The sequence below is a fragment of the Alexandromys fortis genome, unplaced genomic scaffold, assembly GCF_014885135.2.
Source record: "Alexandromys fortis isolate MF-2015 unplaced genomic scaffold, M_Fortis_MF-2015_v1.1 scaffold_73, whole genome shotgun sequence".
Classification (NCBI taxonomy): Eukaryota; Metazoa; Chordata; class Mammalia; order Rodentia; family Cricetidae; genus Alexandromys; species Alexandromys fortis.
Genome location: NW_026067959.1, coordinates 8810157 through 8833385, shown reverse-complemented (window position 1 = coordinate 8833385; position 23229 = coordinate 8810157). Strand labels below are relative to the sequence as shown.

The 23229-nt window shown below is 45.5% G+C and overlaps 1 protein-coding gene and 1 long non-coding RNA gene across 2 annotated transcripts; one reads left to right on the top strand and one right to left on the bottom strand.

Annotated features, from left to right (window-relative positions):
• Window positions 1–364: 364 nt before the first annotated feature.
• Window positions 365–22451, bottom strand: Ccl28 (C-C motif chemokine ligand 28). The gene is made up of 3 exons (XM_050152765.1): window positions 17639–22451; window positions 6377–6503; window positions 365–2304 (listed from the first exon to the last, which is right to left on the bottom strand). The coding sequence occupies exons 1-3, from the start codon at window positions 17700–17702 to the stop codon at window positions 2133–2135; spliced, it is 363 nt and encodes a 120-aa protein (XP_050008722.1). The 5' UTR covers window positions 17703–22451; the 3' UTR covers window positions 365–2132.
• Window positions 8084–9963, top strand: LOC126507915 (uncharacterized). The gene is made up of 2 exons (XR_007593658.1): window positions 8084–8859; window positions 9300–9963. It is a non-coding gene; the product is annotated as an uncharacterized lncRNA (long non-coding RNA).
• Window positions 22452–23229: the final 778 nt, after the last annotated feature.

Genomic DNA, 23229 nt, shown 5'->3' with positions numbered 1-23229 from the left:
CTAGAAAAGTGGCTTTTGCCAATAGTCTTCACCGCAGTGCTGGTGGCAGAGGTGGTAATGCTATAAACCGGATGTGTCTCCTTGTCCTTTGGGAACCACAGGGATAGATTTCCTCCCCCACCTCCATGTCCATGTGTCTCAGTCACTGTTGGGGCTGCAGGGGAACCTAGTAAAGAGTCCAGTCATCTGGACACAGCTTGTCTCTGCCTCTAACTATCAGATGCCGGGCAAGTCATTTGACCTCTCCGAGCCTCCACTTTTCTTACCCAAACAAAGCTGCGGGACTGTTGGTGAGCCTAAAGAAACTGCTCGCTGCATCAGTTTCTATGGGGGGGGGCGTTAGACAAAGGTTGACCTGGTGATATTTTAACTGACATCAGGCCTAGCACTTCTTCATGTCCCATTTGTACCTCCAAGTAATCCTAGTAATTCTACTGCCTGGGACTGCCGAAGACACCGAGGACACATGGCAAACTGACCCTGTTCTAACGGTTGTCATGGAAATGGGCTTTTTTTTTTTTTTTTTTTTTACCAGGTCTTTAAATTTCTCAGTGTGTATCAGCTCACAACACATGGAGGAAGTGGATTAGGAACTGTCTTTTTTTTTTAAATTGGCTTCTAGAGCCATGTGGTTGGACATGCCTTAAATCTTATTGTTCTGGAAGCAGAAGCAGGTGGATGACTGTAAATTCAAGACCAGCCTGGTCTACTTGACTAGTTGCGGGTCAGTCAATTTCTGTATTTATAATGCTGCTGCTACTCTGAGAACCACAACAGAAGAGAAAAGTTCTGGGCAGTGAGGCAGAGTTTCTTCTCCAGCTTTCGAGTTTACAACATGATCGTAGCCTTTCAAACCTCTAAGTGCCACTTGCCTTACCTTTTTCGACTTAGAAAATGATGCTGCAGAACCACAGAGGAAACAAGAAGGGCACAGACCCGGAGGAAAAGTCTGAGATGATCACGATGACCAATCACACGAACGTGGAATGTGCAGCAAATTCTGAGCTTTACTCTTTAAAGAGTCCAAGCTATGGAAGAACAGAAGGAAGGGAGGAAAGAAAAAGCCCGAGGGACACTTTTATATTGAAAATATTAAGGCAACATAAAAACGAATGGCAATATGTGAACCTGGATGGGAAAAAATTATATAAGGTGATCTGGGAAGAAATTTGAGTATAGACTATACAAAATTGCTGGCTTTCCAGGTATAAAACGGCTAGTGTAATTATTTAGGAAAATGTGTTTATTCTTGGGTGATAATTCGAGAAAGAACTTGGAGCTGAAGTATTGCTATGGTTTGAGTGTGTTCTCTAGATATTTATGTATTGGAACTTGATCCTTAAATCTCTATGTTGTTGGCATCTGGAGATGGGCCTTTAAATTTAACCTTAGTTGAGGTTAAATGAGGCTGCCTGGGTGTAGTCTCCCTGATGTTGCTAGTGGTTGTATAAGAAAAGGAGAGGATCCAGTTAGCATACTGGGCTGTCTTGCCACATGTCACATTAAGGTTCATTGTAAAGGTCTTCCCAGATGCTGACCAGTTAGTGTCAAGTTCTCGGGCTTTCCCACCTCAGAAACTTGAGCCAAATAAACTTGTATTCTTTAGAAGTTACCTAATCAGAAATACTTCATTAACAGGAAATGGGCTAGACAAAGGTCAGGCTTGCAACTTTACAGATGGTTTAGTGAAAAACCCCTTACATGTACATACAGTGCACACAAGCACACAGAAGAGAGAAAATAGTCACAGTGACTAATGCAGGTGGCAGGTGTGTACAGAATCCTTGTACCAATCCTTCAGCTCCTCGGTAGGACCAGAGAACTTCAATTTAAAAGTTAGAATTCTATCAATATTATCCCTTTTGTGTATAAAGATGAATTTTATGTTTTCAGTTAAGTATATCATTGGTCACCTGTGCACATTTTTGTTTGATCTTTGCTTTTGGTGCCAAGGGTTGACCCTCCAAGCTGCACAAGTGCTTTACCACTGAATTTACATCCTCACCCGCAACCATCCATTAGCAAAACAAAACACCATGGGGTGTCCGAAAGGAAGATTCAGGGGGCAACTTTATGACCAACTATGGACCAGTTCACTCGTGGCGTTATCCCCGTAGGGTCTTGTGTCTGTTCTAATCCGGAGCTTTGTGGCTCTGTGACCCGTGCTTCCTGGGGGTGTGACTCTTTCGGTCGCTCTTACGGCAGGGGTTTCCTTTGCTGGTCTTCACCTGTGAGGCTCTCATCCAGCGCCTCAATGTATGATTGTGCGGGCTGACGCAAATCCTTCTGCGTTTAACATGGAGGCTGCCAAGAAAAGGAGAAAAAAATATATCTTCATGGAAATTACAAGTACAAGCCAGGTGTGGTGGCGCATGCCTTTAACCCCAGCACTCAGGAGTCAGAGGCAGGTGGATCTCTTGAGTTTGAAGCCAGCCTGGTCTACAGAGGGAGTTCCAGGATGGCCAGAGCTACACAGAGAAACCCTGCCTCCAAAACAAACAAAACCCAAAGAATTACACCTATATAAAGAACTGGTGACTTGTAGACAGCCCCCACTTTTGGACACTGCATTCTTAGGGACGTCAAGTGGAACACCAAGAGGATGTCTGTTGTCCTCAGTGTCAGTCGAGTGTTAAACTGAGGAGGCGGGAAAGGGGAGATTGGATGAAGAGGAGGAGAAAGGAGGGGGAATGAGAGGACGAAAGGAGGAAAACATAGAAACAAACTCAGGGAAAACAATTCTCTTCCCACTTCAAACTTCATCCAACAAAACCAATCCATCCTTCCCGCCCTTGGCAGGCACATCTTTGTCTGGACCCCTCGGATGACCATCCTCTTTCTTCTCTTTATATGACTCTTTTTTTTTTTTTTTTATTGGTTTTTCGAGACAGGGTTTCTCTGTGGCTTTGGCGCCTGTCCTGGAACTAGCTCTGTAGACCAGGCTGGTCTCGACTCACAGAGATCCACCTGCCTCTGCCTCCCGAGTGCTGGGATTAAAGGCGTGCGCCCCATCGCCTGGCTTAATTTCCTATGTCTTTTGTCTGAGCACTTGTTTCACTTCTCCTACCGAAGAAACACTCTATCTTGATGGAGGAAGAGTTGAGACAATTTTGAAAAGCCCCTATTACAACAGGAATGCACTAACTCATTACAGACCTAAAGTCAAATTTGGCCAATAGAAAAATCTACTAAAATATTTTGGTGGCCAATAAAATTTAACATAATGTAGTTCTAATTACAATTCAGAATTTGTTTTGATTTTTAGGGGGTGGCCCCCACAATTTGAGGTAACTAAAGGAGTTTCTCTTTTTAAAAATGATGTGACTTTTAGTTCTCCATTAGGTGCCAGGCATATCTGGTGAAATGTGGCAAATCCTCCTGTTTCCACATGTATAATATATCTGCGTCCTGATAAACTAAAACCCTCAAGTCACGGGGAGATGAAGGGAGGGGCGGGGAACAGGTTGCTATTTCTCTCAAGAGAAACCATTATCAGATAATGCGTGGAATCAACAGAGGAGATGACCGTGGAAACGCGTGGGTGGGCTTTAGCGTAGGAAAGTCAGATTGTGGAGGAAAATCAATCCGAAAGGAGCGGACATCCTAATAGAAGACTTTATATTCTCCAACTGCCTCACATTGAGGGGGACTTAGCAATCAGTGCTGATTGTCGGCAGCCAGTTAGTCGCTTTGCTCTTGTGGGAGAAAAGTTCTAGCACGGCTGGGCTGGAAAAAGTAAAACCCTAGCTACAGCTCCTTCCTACCGGCCCAAAGGAGAGAGAAATGCTCTCCTCCAGAAGCCATAGGAGGCGGAACCGTGTAGGAGCTAAAGGAAGAGGCAACAACCACCCCATGGAAGCCTGTTTCATGGCTGGCCCTGGAAGGGCTCAGTGTTGAATACAATTCTCAACGGTGTTTGGAATCCTCAGGAGTAGGACATGCTGAACCCCAGCTGGCTCCTAATTGCCCTTCACTCGGGTTGAGGCAACACTGAGAAAGGAAGTAGGTAGCATACTCCATTCTCCCTCAGACACCCCAGTTTCATAATCCCTAAGAGTACCACCAGCTCACCCCACTGTGAATTTCTAGATCAGAAACCAGGGAGGCCTCCTGATTCTTCACCCAGGAAGGGTACCAGTACATATAGTCCAATGGACAACAGTGTGGTGGCACGAGCCTTCAATCCCAGCACTCTGTGAGTTCAAGGTCAGCCTGATTCACAGAGTTCCTGAATGCCAGGACTACTTAGACAGACCCTGCCTCAAAAGAAAAAAAAATACAGTGAGTGTGAGTTGTGGTCCTCTCCAGTGAGTGTGGGCTGTGGTCCTTCTGTGGAGACTATATCTGGGATTGCTCCCTGAAGTTTATTTCTCCCCCCTCTTCCTCGGAGCATCACTACAAAACTACTTCCAAGAAATCCTAACTTCCTGAATGGCTCCATGGGGTGGGGTTGTGAGGTGGACAACAATAACAAACAGAGATTTCTGTTTAAGAGATAATCTCCGTGAAGTACAAGAAACCTGCGCCTCTGCTAAAGATAACAGCCTTTCATTGTGTTTCCGGAAGTTCCTTAATGAAGTCTGGGTAGAGGGCTGGGAACAAGCAAACTGCTGTCTCGGGCTTGGAGAAAGTACAATGATCATTTATTTATAGGGTCAGAAACAAAGGACTTATTTCCAGGCAGAAAATAGAGTGGAAGAGTCTAGTGAGATCACTGATAATTTAATTTCTATGAATTAAATAATTAATTGTAGTTTATAATATACGCTGTTTGGGTGTGGCATTTGTAATACAAGCGATGCTTTCTGCATTTCTGGTCTCAAATCTCAAGGCCTTTTTATGCAGTCATGGTTAAATGACTACATTTTGGACAAACCCAGGTATGCTTCTGTAGTAAAATCATTTGAAAATAAGACTTCTTAGGTTGAATATTAGAAAACACAACAGAGAGGATCTGTAACCACTGAAAGATACAAAAATCTAATTTTTTCCCAAACATTGACAGACTTTATTGTGGGGGAGATTCCTGCCTGGGACCCCACTCTCTTAAATAAAAAAGTAGATAGAAAAGAAGGGATTTAGAAACCTTTGTACAATATCTACATCCTGGGTCTCTGTTGTATCCTCAGTTCACAGAACAGTTCTCAGTACATAATCACTAACTAATAGATACTTTAATAGAATAAAAGTGTCTCGGGAGCTTGGGCATAGGCAATGATGTTATTCTATAGTCGAAAGGAAAGAATGCCAAAAGGCTCCTTAGCAGCACCCAGGGTGTAACTCCAGCGGAAAACGTAGTTTTTGTTGAGAGAGGCTACCACCTCGTGACCCAGACTGACCTTGAACTGGTGACCCCTCTGCCTCAGACTCCAGACTCCTAAGATTACAAGCTTTACATTCCACTATTCCTTTTGAATGACCTTGGAAGAAGACCTTGGAAGAAATAGTTTTTTTTTTTTTTTTTTTTTTCGAGACAGGGTTTCTCTGTGGCTTTGGAGCCTGTCCTGGAACTAGTTCTTATAGACCAGGCTGGTCTCGAACTCACAGAGTGCTGGGATTAAAGGTGTGCGCCACCACCGCCCGGCAGAAATAGTGTTCTTAAGCAAGAGAGCTGTGTGAGAATCCCACATCTACCATGTGCCAGCAATACTACAGCAGATGAACGCTGTAACCTTGTCCACTCCCGCACGGCAGGCAAATAAAGTGTGCCTTCCTCTCAGACTGCTGTTGTTGACCTACAGTGCTGACCCTGAGGTGTAGTGGAAGGGGTGGGAGGGCCGGGGGGTTGCGCGGGAGCCAACACTCCAGAATCAAAAGCAGACAAGGGCATTTGCAAGTGGATTGCTTGCAGTGCTGTAACAAGTGCAGACATTGCCAGTTTGTTTTTCAGATTATAATTCCTGTCGAATTCAGAGAGTAAAAGTGTCAGCAACCTTCTTCTGCCTGGGGAAAGTTACAGTTTAGAGTGGTGACAAGCTGGAGAGATGGCTCAGAGCTTAAGAGCACTGGCTGCCCTTTCAGAGGTCTTGAGTTCAACTGCCGCAACTACGTGGTGGCTCACAACCATCTGTAGTGAGATCTGGTGCCCTCTTCTGGCCTGCAGGCATACATGCAGGCAGAACACAATATATACAAAATCAAGAAGTAAATAAATCTTTTCTTTTAGAAAAAGCTGAAGGTCGAGCACAGGACTCAGGGCATACAGAGGGATTGTGTGTTTACTCCAGGTAGCCTGGCGCCCAAAAGACAGGAGAGTTACTCTCCCTACCCTTGTTAGAGTGCTGTGTTGGTTGTGCGTCAGGTAAAGCATTAGCGCCTGTTCCCCAAGGGGATCATCAGCCTCCGGGTTGACAAGTCCTCGCTGAACAACACTCACATGACGGCAGCCAAGTCACAGTCCCCGTCGGCTCTCTGGATGCTGCAGGCGTTCACTCTCTCCAGAAGCCTTCTGGAGACGTGGTGGGAAACCTCAGTGCAGCAGCTGGCAGCGATGGGGAGTATGGCTGCGGGAAGGTGGAGGAGGCGACGTTAGTCTGCAGAATGCCGACCTGCCCTCAGCCTACAGGTTCCAGAGAAACACTGTAAGCCCACTCAAGCAAGTACTTCTTGGTGGCTTCATGAGTGCAAAGGCAGCACGTGTCTCGACCTTCTAGAACTTAAGCTGTATTATGAGGAAGAAAATGTAAATCTAGGCTGGCGACGATGACCCGTGGCAGATGGAGGAGAGGGCGGAGTTAGTGGTGGCCCCGTGCAGTTAGTTCATTTTGAAAAAGAGAGGCCCCATGGGCCTCCGGTGAAGGCTTGAAGTTTGCTGTTAGAGAGACTTGGCTCGCCTACCGAGTGTGAGGTCACCGATTTAGTCCCCAGCACCACCACCGCCAGCAAGAAGCACGGGGGCACACTCCTGTAACCCTAGCACTCAGGAACAAGAGGGGAGAAGGCTATCCTAGTTTGGGGTCAGCCTGGGCTACATGGTGAGATTCTGTCTAAAAATCAGAACAACATAAAAACAAAATTAAAAAAAAGTTCAGAGACAAAAGCACATGACACAGTTAGGGTGTGTTTTCTGATCTGAGCAAGCTAGGAAGGCCAGTGTTGGCAGATACAACTCAGGTGATGATGAACTGACATCCCTAGATCCTCAAATGTCGGTCTGAGGAGGCTTAGCTTTTGTGGAGAGGGGATCACTGTTTGATAAAGATTGAAGAAAATCCATCTTGTAGTGATAATGAAGGAGGAAGAAGTGGCGGGGGATGACGGGAGCGGTAGGTGACATTGAAGTGAGCTGACGAGGTCACGAGATGAGGAGTCAAAGACAGCCCAAATACGTTACAATAGCTGCAAATTCCTCCACACGCAGTATTCCCCACGCTTTCCGTTTTCACCAGCTGAATAGTGAACACAAGGCCATAATCCGCTAAGCGTTTAGCGTATGTTAGTAGTTAGGACCAGTGATGCCTTGACAAGATCCAAAATACAAAAGACCGGAAAGAACTTTGGTGAAGAATGTGAACGGGGTAGATTGAATGAAGGGCAGCGCTAAGATTCTGTTGGATAACACTGCCCCCTAGAGGCTCTCTTAAGCAAAGACCTGTCAGCATGTCTCTTTTATAAAACACTCCACTACTTTGATTTCAATCACCAACTCCAGAATTTTACGTAAGAGAGATTTAGAGGTACCAAGCAGGTTGAAGAAGAGAATTACACTTGAAACTGCTAGTGGAAAACATGGAGGAAAAACATCAAGACCCAGGCATAGACAACGAGTTTCTGAATATTGCTCCTAGCTCAAGGAACAACAGCAAGGACTGGCAGATCGGATCACACCAAACTCATAAGCTTCTGCACAGCCAAAGAAAACAATGAAGAAGCTGGATGGTGGTGGCGCACCCCTTTAATCCCAGCACTCGAGAGGCAGAGGCAGGCGGATCTCTGTGAGTTCGAGGCCAGCCTGCTCTACAAGACAGGCCCCAAAGCTACAGAGAAACCCTGTCTCGAAAAACCAAAAAAAAAAACAAAACAAAACAAAACAAAAAAAAAAAACAATGAAGAGACAGGCATCAGAGTTGGAACAGGTCTTTGCCAGATCTTCAGAATCAGAATGTATACAGAACTGAAAGAAACCAGGCCCTTCAAAAGAATAAATAACCCTTTCAACAAATGGGCAAATGAACTCATATTAGACACTTTCCAAATGAAACAATAAAACTAATTCATAAACATATGGAAACAATTTTCAGCGTCTTTAGCTACCAGGGAAATACAAATTAAGAAGAGTACAATGAGATTACTTTTCATGGCAGTCAAAGTTATAGTCATCAAAAAAAAAAAAACCCGCAACCAAACCAAAGCAAAATGAAAAACAATGACTACTGGTAAAGATACAAAGAAAGGGACCTGCTACATGGTTGAGATTGCACGTAGAACAGCAACAGTAAAAAAAAAATATGCATGGAGATTTCTCAAAAATTAAAAATGGTACCACTGTGTGATGCGCAAAGAGACTGAAGTCAGTATACCACAGAAATACTCATACACCCGTGTTTATTATGGAACTATTTACAATACCCAAGTTACGGATCAGCTAAGATACAGGAATTTGGAGACTTGGTACCCAGTGGGTGGCGCTGTTTGGAAGAGGTTGTAGAGCCTTTAGGAGGTGGAGCTTTGCTAGCGGAGGAGGTATCCCTGAGGGCGCGGTTTGAGAGAGTTGCCTCCGTTTTCGGTAGGCAGTGGAAGATGTGAGCTCTCAGCTTCCTGCTCTGACTGCCCGCTGCCATGGTTTCCTTGCCATTATGGACTCCTTTACTGGGACTGTTAACGAACTCTTTCTTCTCTAAGTTGGTCTGCGTCAGTACGGTAACTAATACAGTGCACGTCAACGGATATAGAAGGAAGAGGATAGGAACGGAAAGGGGGCTTGCCAAGATTGCTCAGTGGGTGAAGGGACTGACCAGCCTGATGCTCTGAGCCTGGTCTATGGGAACCACAGGGTGCGAGGAGAGAGCCAACTCCTGAAGGTTGTTCTCTGACCCCTACATGCATGTCCCATGGCACTCGTGCACCCTTCCATCCCCCCCCCCCGTACAAAGAGATAAATGTGATAACATTTTTTAAAAAGGATAGAAGGGGTCTCTAGGAATGTGGAAGGGGGAGCGAGGAGGAGAAAGTAGAAAATGGTAATAGAGGGGTTGACTCGATGAAAGTACACTATGTACGTGTATGCAAGTGTAATGAAATGCTAATAAAAGGTGGAATTACAAGTCAATTATTCTGCAACTACATTTTCTTTTACTTAGATGACACTGTACTTTGTGGAGGAAGCTGACACTAGATGAAAGAGATCAAATCTTCCCCTAAAGACTGCCCGAATGCCATCAGTGCAAGAGGCCAGGAATATCACGGGACACAACCTTTCTTTCCCTCATAGACTACACAAACACAGATCTGTCTGATGGAGGTAGCATTCCTCCGAAGAGATGACAAATGGAAATTCTAGAGAAGTCTGGCCGGATCGGCGTGTAAAGCAGTCCGCACCTATGAACGAAATCCGACTGAAGCGTAAACTTGCCAGAGGCAGTGAACAACCAGCTGGCTCCAGCTTCACCCACAACCGGTCCTACAGGTGCCAGGTTGCATTGGAAAAGGACATGGCATAACAGATCCACATCAGAATGTCCTTTCAAAAGTGATTGGTGAGATGGATGAGTGCCGTTTCCTGATGACAAATGAAGCAGACACTGAGGTCAGTCACCAGAAGCTTCTTACACGGAGGAAGAACGGCAGGCTACTCGGTGTGTGGGCAGAGAAGTCTGGGGTGAATGTTAGGACAGAATAGCAGCAGGCTACCCCGAAGGCAGGGTAAATTATTAATTTATTGGTCATAATTTATTAAATTTATTCACCTTTGTTTTTGTTTGTTTAAAAAATACATCTGTGTTAATAAATTGGTTTATACCTTTATTGTCCGATATTATCTTTGGGAGACTTGAGTATTAAGGCTATATTCATGCTGATGATGCACTGGGCAGCTTTCTCTGGTTTTTAATTTTGAATTCTTAGAAAAAGTTTCCATAAGGATTATTTGTTCCTTCAGTTTTTGGTAAAATCTCCAGGCACTGGGGGCTTGGGTCCAAAGGAAAGAAGTTTAACTCTGATTTATTTTATAGTGATTGGATACTTACATTTTTAAATTATTCACTGAAGGGCTGGGGTTGAAGTAGCTCAGGGGTGGACCACTTGCCTGGCTATGTGCTTAAGGCCTAGGTTCATTCTCCAGTACTGTTTCCAAAACAAAAAGCTTCTTGAAAGTTTGCTAAGAAATTGTTCTTCTTATCCACAATTTGAAATTTATTATTACAAAGTTTCATAGTTATCTTACTTACCATAATATTATAGTAATTATATTTACTATAATAATAAAAAGAATAATATAAATAAATATGAAAGGACACTAGCTCACTCGAGCACGTGGCTCTGGCAAACCCTTCCCTTTGCGTTGCTAAAAACCTACATTTCTAGGCTAGCCACGAAGGTCTATTCTCTTATTTGACCACTTCCTTCTCCTGATTCTGATTACCAAGATCCAACTATCAAAGTATTAAACTCCAGCAATCAAAAGCCCCCTTTGTTTCACCTAACACACTCCCATCAAAATATACCACGACATCCTCGTCCATTCTGACACAGACCTCACCTTTTTTTCTCTTCTTAAAAATTGAACACCCGCAAGGTCATTTGCTGCTGTTTTCTGAGTCAGAAAGCAGCCACTTTAACTTTTCTTCCCTGCGTAATAAAGAATCTGTGAAAACAGGTGTTTGGGTGTAATTTGTGCCTAATTGTGGGACCGAGAGGCAGCCCCCATTGTTTGGGGTTTTCCTTCAATATAATAATTTAAAAACCGTCTTATGATTGCATACCGTATTTAAAGAGCGATCCCTATGCAAAATAACAAACATTTATAAACGTATTTTGCTTAGAAACTAAAAGATTTAAAACTTATGAATTAAAGTAGAAATCACAAAACACTAATAAAGAAGTACAAAATAATACTATTTATCACGGATAGAACAGAGTTAAGTCTAGATGTGGTGTTTTCATTTAAAACACATAGAGAACAAAATTGGAGGTCTCACGAACCTGGAAAATTTAGTCTCTGGAAGCCGGAAAGCACGCCGTGGCGTCGCTTTACGGCTGTCGTGCCGGGTTCGCTTCCGTCGTGCCGCTCATGTCCCTGCTGGCGGCCGTGCTGCTGGTGACTCCGAGCCGGGTGGCAGCAACTAGAAACGGTGTCGGTCAGTGTGTTACTGTGGGGACACCCTGCTCTCTTGCGGTCTCTCCTGACGTCAGCTTGTGCGTCCTAGAGAGTCATGCCACCGGCCTCTGCTATCCCCTGATCTGGCAGGTGAGGGGGGGGTGCGCATGCGCATCCTTCTGTTTCCTAGATGGCCCAGGCCAGCCCCAAGACTCCCTTCCACATCGCGGATCTGTTTGAGGATGTCGTAATTTCCGAAATCAACCAGGAGTAGTATAGTGTTTTCACATTGTCAGGGAAACACTGTAATTACAGTCTTATTAAGTGCATTAAAAATGGAATTTTTAGAAACTGCGACTAATAAAACACACACTTAAGTGTATTAACCTTGCTCTTCCAGCATTCCGCTCCCGTGCCTCGCATATTCTGTGCCCTCCCTGTGTGTATGGCTTTTGATGAAATTATTTCAGATTCTTGTATTCCTATCGCCATTACAGCTTTTTGCAGAAGTCTTTTCTTTTTTAATATTAACGTTGCTACACTAACCTTCTTTGTTCAGTATTTGTTAAACGCATTTTTTCAATTCACCTTAGTTCTGTTTGAGTGAGATACCCACCTATCCATGCTTGGGAACTACACCCGGTCCTTCGTCTTCAATCTTATTTTTAGTTTTTTAGAGACAGGGACTCACTGTGTAGTCCAGGCTGGCGTCTAACTCATTGAGATCAGCCCACTTCTGCCTCCTGGTTGGACAAGGTGCAGAGAATGAGACTTTAGAGCCCTCAGCCCTAAATGGTACATCTTCATCAAACTCCTCAAGGCTCAGCGATCTATTTGGAAGAGGAGGTAGAAAGAGATTGTAGGAGCCAAAGACGATGGTGGCGCCAAGGAAGCAGTGTCCTCCAGCCCACGGGACTGATATACTTTTCACCTCACAGAGACTGTGGCAGCAGGAACTGGGCCTTCACACGTTCAAGCCAGAGAGGGTCCCAGGGCCGAGAGGGGCAGTGGACTGACTTCCACCCTTAACCAAGAAGCTATCTGCAACGATGCCCACTGACAAAGGAAAAATTGGTTTTTCCAATGAAGTCTCGCTGGTTTATTAACCACACTTCAGGGTAGGCCCTGTTCTAGGAGTGGCTGGCCAACACAAAATGAACTCAATGCTGTTTCTGTAGTCATTTTTGTCTCATTTTGCTTTGGGCATTTTTTTTTTTGGTCTTATTTGATCTTCTGCTTTGCTTTTGTGTGCGTGTTAGAACCCAGGGCCTCCTGCAGGCTAAATGCTGTTCACTCAGTTGTATCCTAATCCCATGGTTTTATCAATTGATTTTAAAGATCAACAAGAGGGGCCAGTGAGCTAGCTCAGTGAGTGAAATGCTTGTCACACAAATCTGACAACCTGAGTTAAATCCCAGAACCCACATAAAAGCGGAAGGAAAGAAATCTACTCCACAGGGTTGTCCTCTGACTTCCACATGCGCATATAATGGAAGGTCTGCCCCATTCCATTATAGATAAACACACCAGTCGTTTTTTAAAAAAAGTCTAAAAATAGAAAAACCTGTGGGAAGGAAAGGAGGCGAGCCAGCAATTGCTGAGTGTCTACTCTTTGCCAAACACCATGCACGCGATCTCATTTAACCATGAGGATAACTAAGAGAAATATTATTCTATAGAAAAAGAAATGAGTTATGAGAGACAAAGCAATTTCCCTAGTTCATGTTTAGAGCTCTTAATCTTGTCATGCAAAACCCACACATCCCCGTATGTCAGCGTTTCTCAGACTGGGTTTCCTAGACCTCTGGAAAAGTCCAACAGAGGCTTTCCCCGCAACCATGAACTCTCCGGAGAGCCAACGTATTAGTCGAGTGACCTTCTAGCCAGTGGGCTCTGGTCTTCCAGAAGGCCATCTTAGCAGAGGACTTTGAGGACATTGGATGTGTCATGGTAATGCCAGTGAGGTTAGCAACTGTGATACCATCTTCATTGCCCCGGGACCATCAGAAAATAACCAATTGGACTTCTCAATGCAGTCACACTGAGGGAAGGCCAAGTTTCCTCTGTCAGTGAGGTTCAAGCAGAAACAGGTGAAGAGCAAACACTTGTCAGCCCGCTCTGCAGGGCGTGCGTCAGACCCATAGTCAAGCCGCCTCCACCAGGGGGGGCAGTTCTGCTCACAAGAGCGATTTCACTTGCGGTCAAACTTGATTAATTAACGTCAACATATTGAAACCATCTCGACTTTGTAGTCATGCTTTTTAATTTTAGCATTGTAATTGTAGAAGTTGTTTATAATTACACAGTTATTCTTGATTTTGTTCATACGAGAAGGAACAATAAGACCATTTAAACACTGAGAATGAAGAGGGTGCTTCCCTTCAAAGGAACCCACACATGACTCATGTTGGAAAAGGCTGCCATTATATTACACTGTTTCCTTAACATAGAAAACGATGTTAAAAAAAAAACACCTGTAACCACATTACAGATACAGCCACTCTTAGGACCCAAAATATAACAGTTCATCGATGATCTAGGATTGAGGAACTACATAAACATGTTTTGATTACAGGGTATACCCGATGACAACCTGAAGGAAGCAGGTTACCATTACATCATGAACCTCTGCTGTGAAAGAGCCCTACCTGGAAGAGCGACTTTCCAAACACAAACACATACTGGGAATCCCTCCTACAAATGCTTTGGTAAGATCATTTCTTAGCATCAAGTGTATAACAAGTATCTGCGTGATTCAGGAGCCATCGTGATGGTTGTGAGAAAGTAGGCCGCTCACAGATAACTTAGGACCCACGGATGAAGCAAAATCTTACAACCTGCATCTTTTGAATACAAATGAAACCTGAGTTAAAGTATAATTAAGACGGCCTGGGGCCCGAGAGAGAGAGAGAGAGAGAGAGAGAGAGAGAGAGAGAGAGAGAGAGATTAAAGGCATTTGCTGCGGAGGTTGATCTGAGTGTGAGCCCCAGGGTTCACAGGGTAGGAGAAAACTGAGTCCTATAAACTTTCCTCTGACCTCCACATGGTTCCACGGAGGCCCCTGCCAAACATAGATTAAAATGTGATGCACACACACACACACACACACAAACACACACACACACAGAGGTAAGTGAAGCCAACCATGGACTCTGGAGTTGAACAATCTGGCTCAGGGTCACTGGATGGCAGACGATGCTCATGGACTCAACAATGAGTCTCTGAAGCCAGCAGCCACATCGACAGATGTAGGGTGTGCTCTGCCTCTGGACGGAGTCCAAGGTTTTGGTCACGGATAACATCCCCTGCTTCCTGAATGATTTGGAACACTTTGGAAATGCCAATTACCGAAGCATCACGTTGAGATAATGATTTAAGATGCCATTAAGATAATGGGACAGTATTGTCCCTGAAAGAACAAAATGTGTTTCCTGGTCTCAGATTGGCACAGACCACTTCCTTGTACCTCTCTCCAGTCTGCTGCAATGGCCAAGGCCACCTGCCATCTTTTCTACCCTGCTGTGTCTTCCTCACCTCCCTCCCTATTTGGCTCTCTACCACCATCTTGGATCCAGAATCATTACCATAGGGCACCCTCCTTCAAATGGAAACTTACTGAAAAAGACCTGGCATTGGGCCTTCTTAGTTCCACAACTGTTCTCGGCCCCACTTCCATGAATTTTAACTCAGTATCTTTCTTCAAGACAGGGTTTCTTTGTGTAGCCCTGGCTGTCCTGGAACTACCTCTGTAGACCAGGCTGGCTTAGAACTCACAGAGATCCACCTGCTTCTGTCCCTTAGAGCTGAGATGAAAGGCAGGGGCCACCACTGCCTGGCTATTTTTAAAGGTTTTTTTTTTTTTTTTTTTTTGGTTTTTCGAGACAGGGTTTCTCTGTGGCTTTGGAGCCTGTCCTGGCACTAGCTCTGTAGACCAGGCTGGTCTCGAACTCACAGCGATCCGCCTGCCTCTGCCTCCCGAGTGCTGGGATTAAAAGCGTGTGCCACCATCGCCCAGCTAAAGGTTTTTTCTTTTGTTTGTTTGTTTTAAAATGTGTTTTGCCTGAGTTGTGTTTGTGCCCATGTGCATGCAATGCCTGAAGAAGCCAGAAGAGGGCACCAGATCTCCTGGATCTGGAGTTACAGACAGTTGTGAGCAGCCACGTAGGTGCTGGGAATGGAACCCAGTTCTCTGCAAGGGCAGCCAGTGCTCTTAACGACTGACCCATCTCTCCACTCCACCGCACATACAACATCACTTATTTTAAATGGCAGAAGTTGGGGTTTGTCAGACAGAGTGGTGGTTTCCCTGTTCCAAACAGACTCCAATAAGGGCCAGAGGCTGGACCACACGCTGGGAATCTCAGTTTTCTGATTATCACCACCAGACACGCTCTTCACCGTAGCTGTTTGTCCCTTACCCCTCTCTTTTTTAAAATTTCTTTTCTTTTTTTAAAAAAAAATTTGCTTATTTATTATGTATACAATATTCTGTCTGTGTGCATGTCTGCAGGCCAGAAGAGGGCACCAGACCTCATTACAGATGGTTGTGAGCCACCATGTGGTTGCTGGGAATTGAACTCAGGACCTTTAGGAAGAGCAGGCAATGCTCTTAACCACTGAGCCATCTCTCCAGCCCCCCTTACCCTTCTCTTCCAGGACCCAGCCTCTGTGAAGTTTGGTGCTGCAAGGTAGAGCTGTCCTCATTCTCGGCCATTCTGCCCTTCCCTTTCCCTGAAGGAGGACTGCTGGGGGTGGGGGTGTATGTGCACCTGGAAACAGATCCGGTAGCTGGAAGCTTCATTGCAAAGCTCTGCATGAAATCTTATTGGGTAGAGTTGCCGATGGTGGGCGTCACACCTGAGCTAGTAAATGGAGAGTCCCTGCAAGTCCTGCAGGCGCAAGGGTGAGCTTCTCTGGAGAGATATTGTGAAATAAATGAAAAGCTTCCTTCTCTATCTTGTTAATAGAAATGGAAGAGGGGGCCAAGTATTTCCTCTTCTGGTTCACTTGCGCCAAGTACCTTGCCGGACTCCACTGAAGTCCTTAAGCAAACGCTGACAGGAAGGACACTGTTAGTAGGACGCAGATCACCCCGGCAGAGGGACAGCTGCCACCAGCTGCAGCCCAGGCCAAAGAACCACCGTTGCCAAGTCTGAGTTTTTTTTCTGTTCAGGGCCTTGAACCCACGGCCATATGCTTGCTTGGAGGGCTCTCTGAGCTACACCTCCAGCCTCCAACTCTCACTTCTAAGAGAAGCTCTAAATCCTCTGTGTGTGTGTGTGTGTGTATGTGTGTAAACAAAGGTGTGATTGTGAAATTTGTGTTGAAATGTTGGCGTGTGCACTTAAAAAGCGAACTAGACAAAGTTTACATTCCACCTCTGCTCTGCAAACTCTGTTTAGGATGTAGCATAAGAAAAGATAACTAGAAGGGCCCCATCATCCGTAACTTTCTAGGCGTCGAGGGCTTCTTTCTTCTTTTTCTTTGGGGGTGGGGGATTAATGCTCTATTTATAATCTGTCTCCCGGGAGATATTCCACTTAAACTGTCTGTGGCCCATATTAGTGTCGTGGTTCATTTGCTTACATATTCCAGGCGTTCAGTGCTAGCACGATGTGGTGGCTCCTGCCCGGAATCCCAGCATTGGGGAGGCTGCAGCAGAAGGGCTGCCGTGCCTCTGAGGCTCGTCTGCGAGGTATCGTGGGTTCTAGGCCAGCCAGGGCTGCCGAGTGAGACGCTGTAGATTAGCGGTAGAGGAGATGTTCTTAAATGCGGTAGTGGATGCTGCTGGAGTGGGTGCAGATGCAGTTACGATCCACATAGTTACCACCAACGCAGAAGTTAAGTTCTCTTCAGAACACTTTGCACGGCTCAGTCTTCTCCATCATGGTCCCCTTTCTAAGGGCTAAGACTGAAGTTCGGTACCCACAAGCTCAAGAAACCTGGAGCTTACCTGCCAACACTGGTTTTTTTTTTCCCCTCTAGGGAAAAAATGCATACACAAACACAGAGACACAAATGTACACACATGTGCACGCAGATACATGTATACACACAATCCTACACACAGAATCCAGCCGTCTGAGGCATTTGGATGGAGAACAATGGCTCTGCCCCAGCTTCTAGCTGGGAAAAGCGAGTGTTCTGCCACCAGAAAGTCGCACCTGCACGGAAGGCTTCGTCTCCCATAGTGGATTCATATTCCCGGGGAAACGAGTTCCTCCCCAGTTCCCTGACCTTGAACCCGTGCCCTTCTCCAGATGATCAAAGAGCAACAGAAAAGTCTCATCCGAAGACAGAGACTCCTACAGCACCAACTTAGAAGGCATCTCCCCCACCCCCCACTCGCCCTGGAGCCCCAGGCCACTGGTGCCTCCAACTCACCTTCTGAGGTCCGGAGAGCCACACACACAGCCGCAGCTACGAGAGTAAGCCTTGCCTGCTGCATTCCTGCCTGAGCCACTGAGTCTGGCAGTGACTGGAGTGAGGCTGTGGGATCAGGAAGTGAATGTAAAGGTGTCCTTGGGTGCCCAGTTGAAGTAGGCCAGGTAGCCCCGCCCTGGGAGGTTCTCAGTTTCTTTAATGCCAGATTCCAGCAGGCTGTTAATCCCCTGCCTGATGTTTGTTCACATTGCCTGGGACTAGAGAACACCTGTGGCCGTGTGGCAGCTGATGTCCTAACAGAATCACACGGATGCCATTGAACATATAGTTGTCTACAAGAACATATCTGCCAGCTCCCATCTGCACACCGGAGTAATAGGGGAAGAGCATCATTTGAATTTCATAGAAGCTTCATGGATGAATCTGATGGGCGCTTCCGTTGGGAATCATTGCTTAAAAGAAACAGTTATTTTTGGCTGGATGGTGATCACTCAGGAGAGAGAGATAAGTGATAAGCGGGCCTCTGTGAGTTCGAGGCCAGCCTAGTCTACAGAGTGAGTTCCAGGACAGACTCCAAAGCTACAGAGAAACCCTTTTTCAAGCAAAACAAAACAAAACATAAGTTACTTACTTTTCTATTTTTTGGGGTTTGAGATAGGGAGTTTCTGGGGATAGGTTATTATTAGCATCTTCTCTCTCCCTCACATCACTTCCTTGGGGCCCTAGAATGAAACGATTGTTGGGCAGGGTCACTAGGAGACATGTTTCACAGCATGAAGAACCGAGAAGATTAAAACCCACTCACGGAATGACTATGACGAGAATCACAGCCTTGGGGGCAGGGTTCGCCTCATCATTGCACTACAAAGCAAACCTAATGTCCACTAACAGGAACCTGTAGTCCTTGCAGGGTCCAGTGCCACATCCTTCTGAACCAAGACCCAGGTGAGAGAAATACTGGGGTAGACTGGTTTTGGTTAAGGTGAAGGAAAAAGTGAATCATGAGGCTTTGTCAAGAGAAACTACGGTGTAGGCTCTGGTTATGGACTATGTGATGTGTTGAGGGGAGTTCTTACGTAGTCAATCCAGCCTGTGTTCAGGAGGCCACATGTGGCCCAGGATAGCTATGAATGTGGCCCAATGGATTTGTAGATGACAGCATCAAGTTGCAAAATGCCAAAAAGTTGGACATCCCTACCCAGGGGCCAGTGTTAACTCAGAAAGACCCTAAAATGGTGGTGGATATTAGTAGGGCTCGTTATGACAGTGGATTCCAATATGGCTGACTTATAAAGATAAAAGGCTTACTCATTTAGCTCACAATCTGGGAGGTCCTAGAATCAGAGTGTCATCAGCTTGGAGCTCAGTTGAGCCAAAACACAATGGAGATGCCAGTGTCCAGGTGGGTCTAAGAAGCTTCCAACATCAAACAGGATGCCAGATGGGAAGAGGTTGGCATCCCACAATCCTTTGTGAAGGTGTACATTTGGGTACCACTCAAAGACTCCATCACCTCCCAACAGCAACCCCCTAGGAACTAGGGTTTTAGTCACAGTCCCTGGAAGGATGCTCAGCTTCAGACCACATAAAGTGGTTTCAGAAGTTTTTTTTATTATTTAAATGAAGCCATGGATGAGAAGATCAGGAATGGAGTGGTATTAGGGCACAGGACAAAGCTGGAGGGCAGAGAGTGAGAAGGTATTTGAGGGAGGACACTGAGGACATAAAATGATGTGTGTCTTTGTGCTTTCCACTGTGAAACATCCCTTAGGCTAGGGAGCTCCAGCTGTAAACTTCTACAGATTCATTTCTTGGTTAGGAAAAATCAGATAGTTCTAAGAGAAGTGAGGTGACCCGATGGGCCAGGAGGGGGATTATGCTTTTGGAAGGAAGTCAGGAACAGAAAGGCAAAGGCCGGGAGTTCTTGTATATGGAAGCTGGGTGTGGAAATCCACAGTAACAGGTGATCTCCAGAGTCTGAGGAGGGTTGGGGTCAGATGGAGAAGGAAGGGTACCAGGCTTGAGGGTGCTGCTGAAGAAGAGAAGTAATGTTTGATGTTCAGTGGCACAAAGCATAACTAATTAACATAGTTTCTGTGCGAGGATTTGGGTCCGAGCAGTTACAGGTGTGCACAACTGACTGAAACGAGTGTTCCTGTGTGTTTACTTGGAAGTGTCACCCCAGCCCCTGGCATCCCTATATCCAAAGAGTCTGGAATGTTTGGGTGGAAAGTTCCATCCCAGGCCCCCTCCCCTGGGAGTTGCCTTAGTCCAAACTCCACCTCAGAGAAAGCCCGCCAATCTGTGACCCCTCCTCAGAGATGTTCAAGACCCACACTCCTACAGGGTATTTAAACTGCACCCCTCCCCAGGACAAACGTGTGTTTTTCCGCTCTTCCTTTCCCATCTCCTCTCTCTGCGGGCCTGGAAGGACACCCGGGAGCATTAGTATCCATTAAATCTGGGCTTTTTCTAATTTGGTTTGATTTGGTCTGATTTGGAGAGGTTTATTGGGACACAGAAACTTTTCATTGAGTGATTTTCTTGATTAACTGCCGAATATTCAGATCACTTGTGTTCTTTTTCTGGTGTGTATTATTACTAAAACAATCTTGTTGCTGGGAAGCCAACTGGCAGCCTGTCCATGCTAGTCAAATTACTGAGCTACACTCCCATCTCCAGTAATGCTTATTATGACCATAGCAATGCGGTCGTGGTCAGTCTTGTAATCTGTGTCCACGCATCCCAATGTTTTCTTAAGTAAGTTCTTAGGAATGATTTCTCTAGGGCATGGGAGGTATCTAGTAAGCTAAGATGCTTTCCACACAAGGGTGAGGACTTGAGTTTGGATCTCAGAACCCAGGTCCAGGCAGGATTTGACAGTACACATCTGTATTCAGAGCACTTCCACTGCGAGATGGAGGAGGAGCCAGGAAAACCCTCAGAGACTCGAGGGCCAGCTAGCCCGGTGTGCACAGGAATGAACAATATACCTGTCTCAGCCATGTGGAAGGGTAGGACTAACACCCGCGGTAGTCTTCTGGCTCCATTCATGTCTGTAAACAGACACATGAACACACACACATGCAAACATTTTTTTAAAAAACATTAGAATTCTTAAAATGTATGTCCCTCTGAATCACTTTTAATATAAATCCCCACTTCTCTCAGGGCCTGCAAACATCTCTGCTCAACCTTTCTCCTGAACGCAGGAAGGGAAGGGTGTGTGAACATGCTCCTCTCTATACCAAATGGCTAGCTCGGTGAGCAACAAATAATGGGTTCTCATTGTTTGCTGAACGGATAATAATCTGGATAACTAAGATCATCGGTGCATGGATAACTAAGATAACTAAGGTCATCGGTGCATGGGGAAAACCACACTAGTGGGTCTGAACGGTTTTCAGTCCGTACCTTTGACCTCTTCTCAGTACTTGCCGTTGTACTGGGAAGAATGCTTTAAAATTTGTTACTCTGTGGGGATTATTTTCTCTATTATAGTAAAACAAAAAAAATATATATGAATTAGAGGAGGACTAAGGATCTAGAGGTTGAATCAGGGCCAGGGGGCATGGGTGGTGTGCTGTGTGAGAATTCGGGACACCGTATTCTCTAGGAACAATATTGGTCCTTTTCCAGCTAAGGCGTCTCGTGGTTTATGGTTTAATGAAATGTGTGATAGGATTGGGCATATAAAATGCCAAAGCAAACAGGGAAGCACAGAGGACTAATCAGAGGACAAAGTTTGAGCCCGAAACAGTAAGAAGGGAGTTTCCCTCGGGCTGAATTCCTGGTTAACACTATAGTTCCCTGACTGGCAGGAATACTTATGTTTCCAGATCCCTGAACACTCTGAATTTATCCCTATGTCATCGTGTTCTGTTTTATTCCGATGCTGAGGCACAGTAGTCAGGTGACTCTTATGGGGTCCGCCGACAAGCCAGGAGGCAGAGGGCACAGCGGTACTGACAGCTAGCAGAAAGAAAAACAAAGCAGGAACGACCAAGTTAGTTGTTTTTATTATTGTTATTATTATTATTATTTTATTGCCTTAAAAAATACCAATCCAAATTCCCACTCCCTCCCCCTCCAGTCCTAAGAGAGGACAAGGCACCCTGCCCTGTGGCAAGTCTAAGCCCCTCTCTACTATATCTAAGTTGAGCAAGGTATACATCTAAAGAGAATAGGATCCCAGAAAGCCATTGTATGCAGTAGAGACAAATCCCAGTGCCACTGCCAGTGGCCCCTCAGTCTGCCCCAACTGTCAACCACATTCAGAGTGACTAGTTTGATCCCATGCTCGTTCGCTCCCAGTCCAGTTGGAGCTAGTGAGCTCCCATTAGCTCAGGCAAACTGTTTCAGTGGGTGAACCCCTCATGGTCTTGACCTCTTTGCTCATATTCTCACTCCTTCCACTCTTCAACTGTACCTTGGGAGCTCAGTCCAGTGCTCTGATGTGGTTTTCTGCCTCTGTTTCCATCTGTTGTTGGGTGAAGGTTCTATGGTGATATTTAAGATAATCATCAGTCTGACTACAGGGCAAGGCCAGTTCAGGCACCCTCTCCTCTATTGCTTAGGGTCTTAGCTGGGGTCATCCTTGTGGATTCCTGGGAATATTTCTAGGGCCAGGTTTCTTGCTAACCCCATAATGTCTCCCTCAATCAAAATGTCTCTTTCCTTGCTCTCATTTCTGTCCTTCCTCCATCTAGACTATCCCATTCCCTCAAGCTCTCCTCAACCCTCCCCCAAGTTAGTTGTTAAATTGTCTCGTAGACTATAACTGAAGACAGTAAAAGATTGTACACTACCTGGAATGTGTGGTGCTTGTGTGAACTTAACACAGCCAGCCTGGGACCCGCAGCAGAGACGTCAGTTTTGACATCAGAGGAAACGGGCTCCTTCCTTGACTTTGAAACAGGTGGTTACCCATGTGTAAAAGGAAGAAGTCGAAGTATTAAGTTCTAATGTATTACATATTTAAAAAAGTGTGGATTTTCTTTAAAGTTGTAGAACAGAGAAACTCTTTTCACATAAAACAAGATGCAGGAGCCATTAAGGAGATAAAACATTTTACCCATTTAGCGGGGTGGAGAGGCGGCTCAGTTAAGAGCACTTGCCGCTCTTGCAGAGGACCTGGGCTTGGTTTCCAGAATCCACATGGCAGTGCTGAGCCTTCTGTAACTCTAGGCACAAGGGATTCTATTCCCCCTTCTTGCCTCCTCAGGCACCAGGTACATATGTGATGCTGGCCAACACTCACACATATTAAATAAAAAAATTGGCTATTCAAAAATACCAAATCCCTTTGTGATGGAGGAAGGTCATTGGTTAATTATAATAAACCAACTGCTTGGCCTCATAGCTTAGAACATAGGGGGGAGGAGAAAACAGAATAGGATGCTGGGCGGAAGAGGAAGTGAGGTTATACTCTGCTCTGCTCCCGAACAGACCCGACAGCTCTGCTGGAGCAGAGACGCCATGCTCAGCTCCCCCAGGCAACTCTAACCCATGATGGACTTAGGCTAGAATCTTCCCGGTAAGCGCACCTTGGGGTGCTTACACACATCATTAGAAATGGGCTAGTCCAGGTG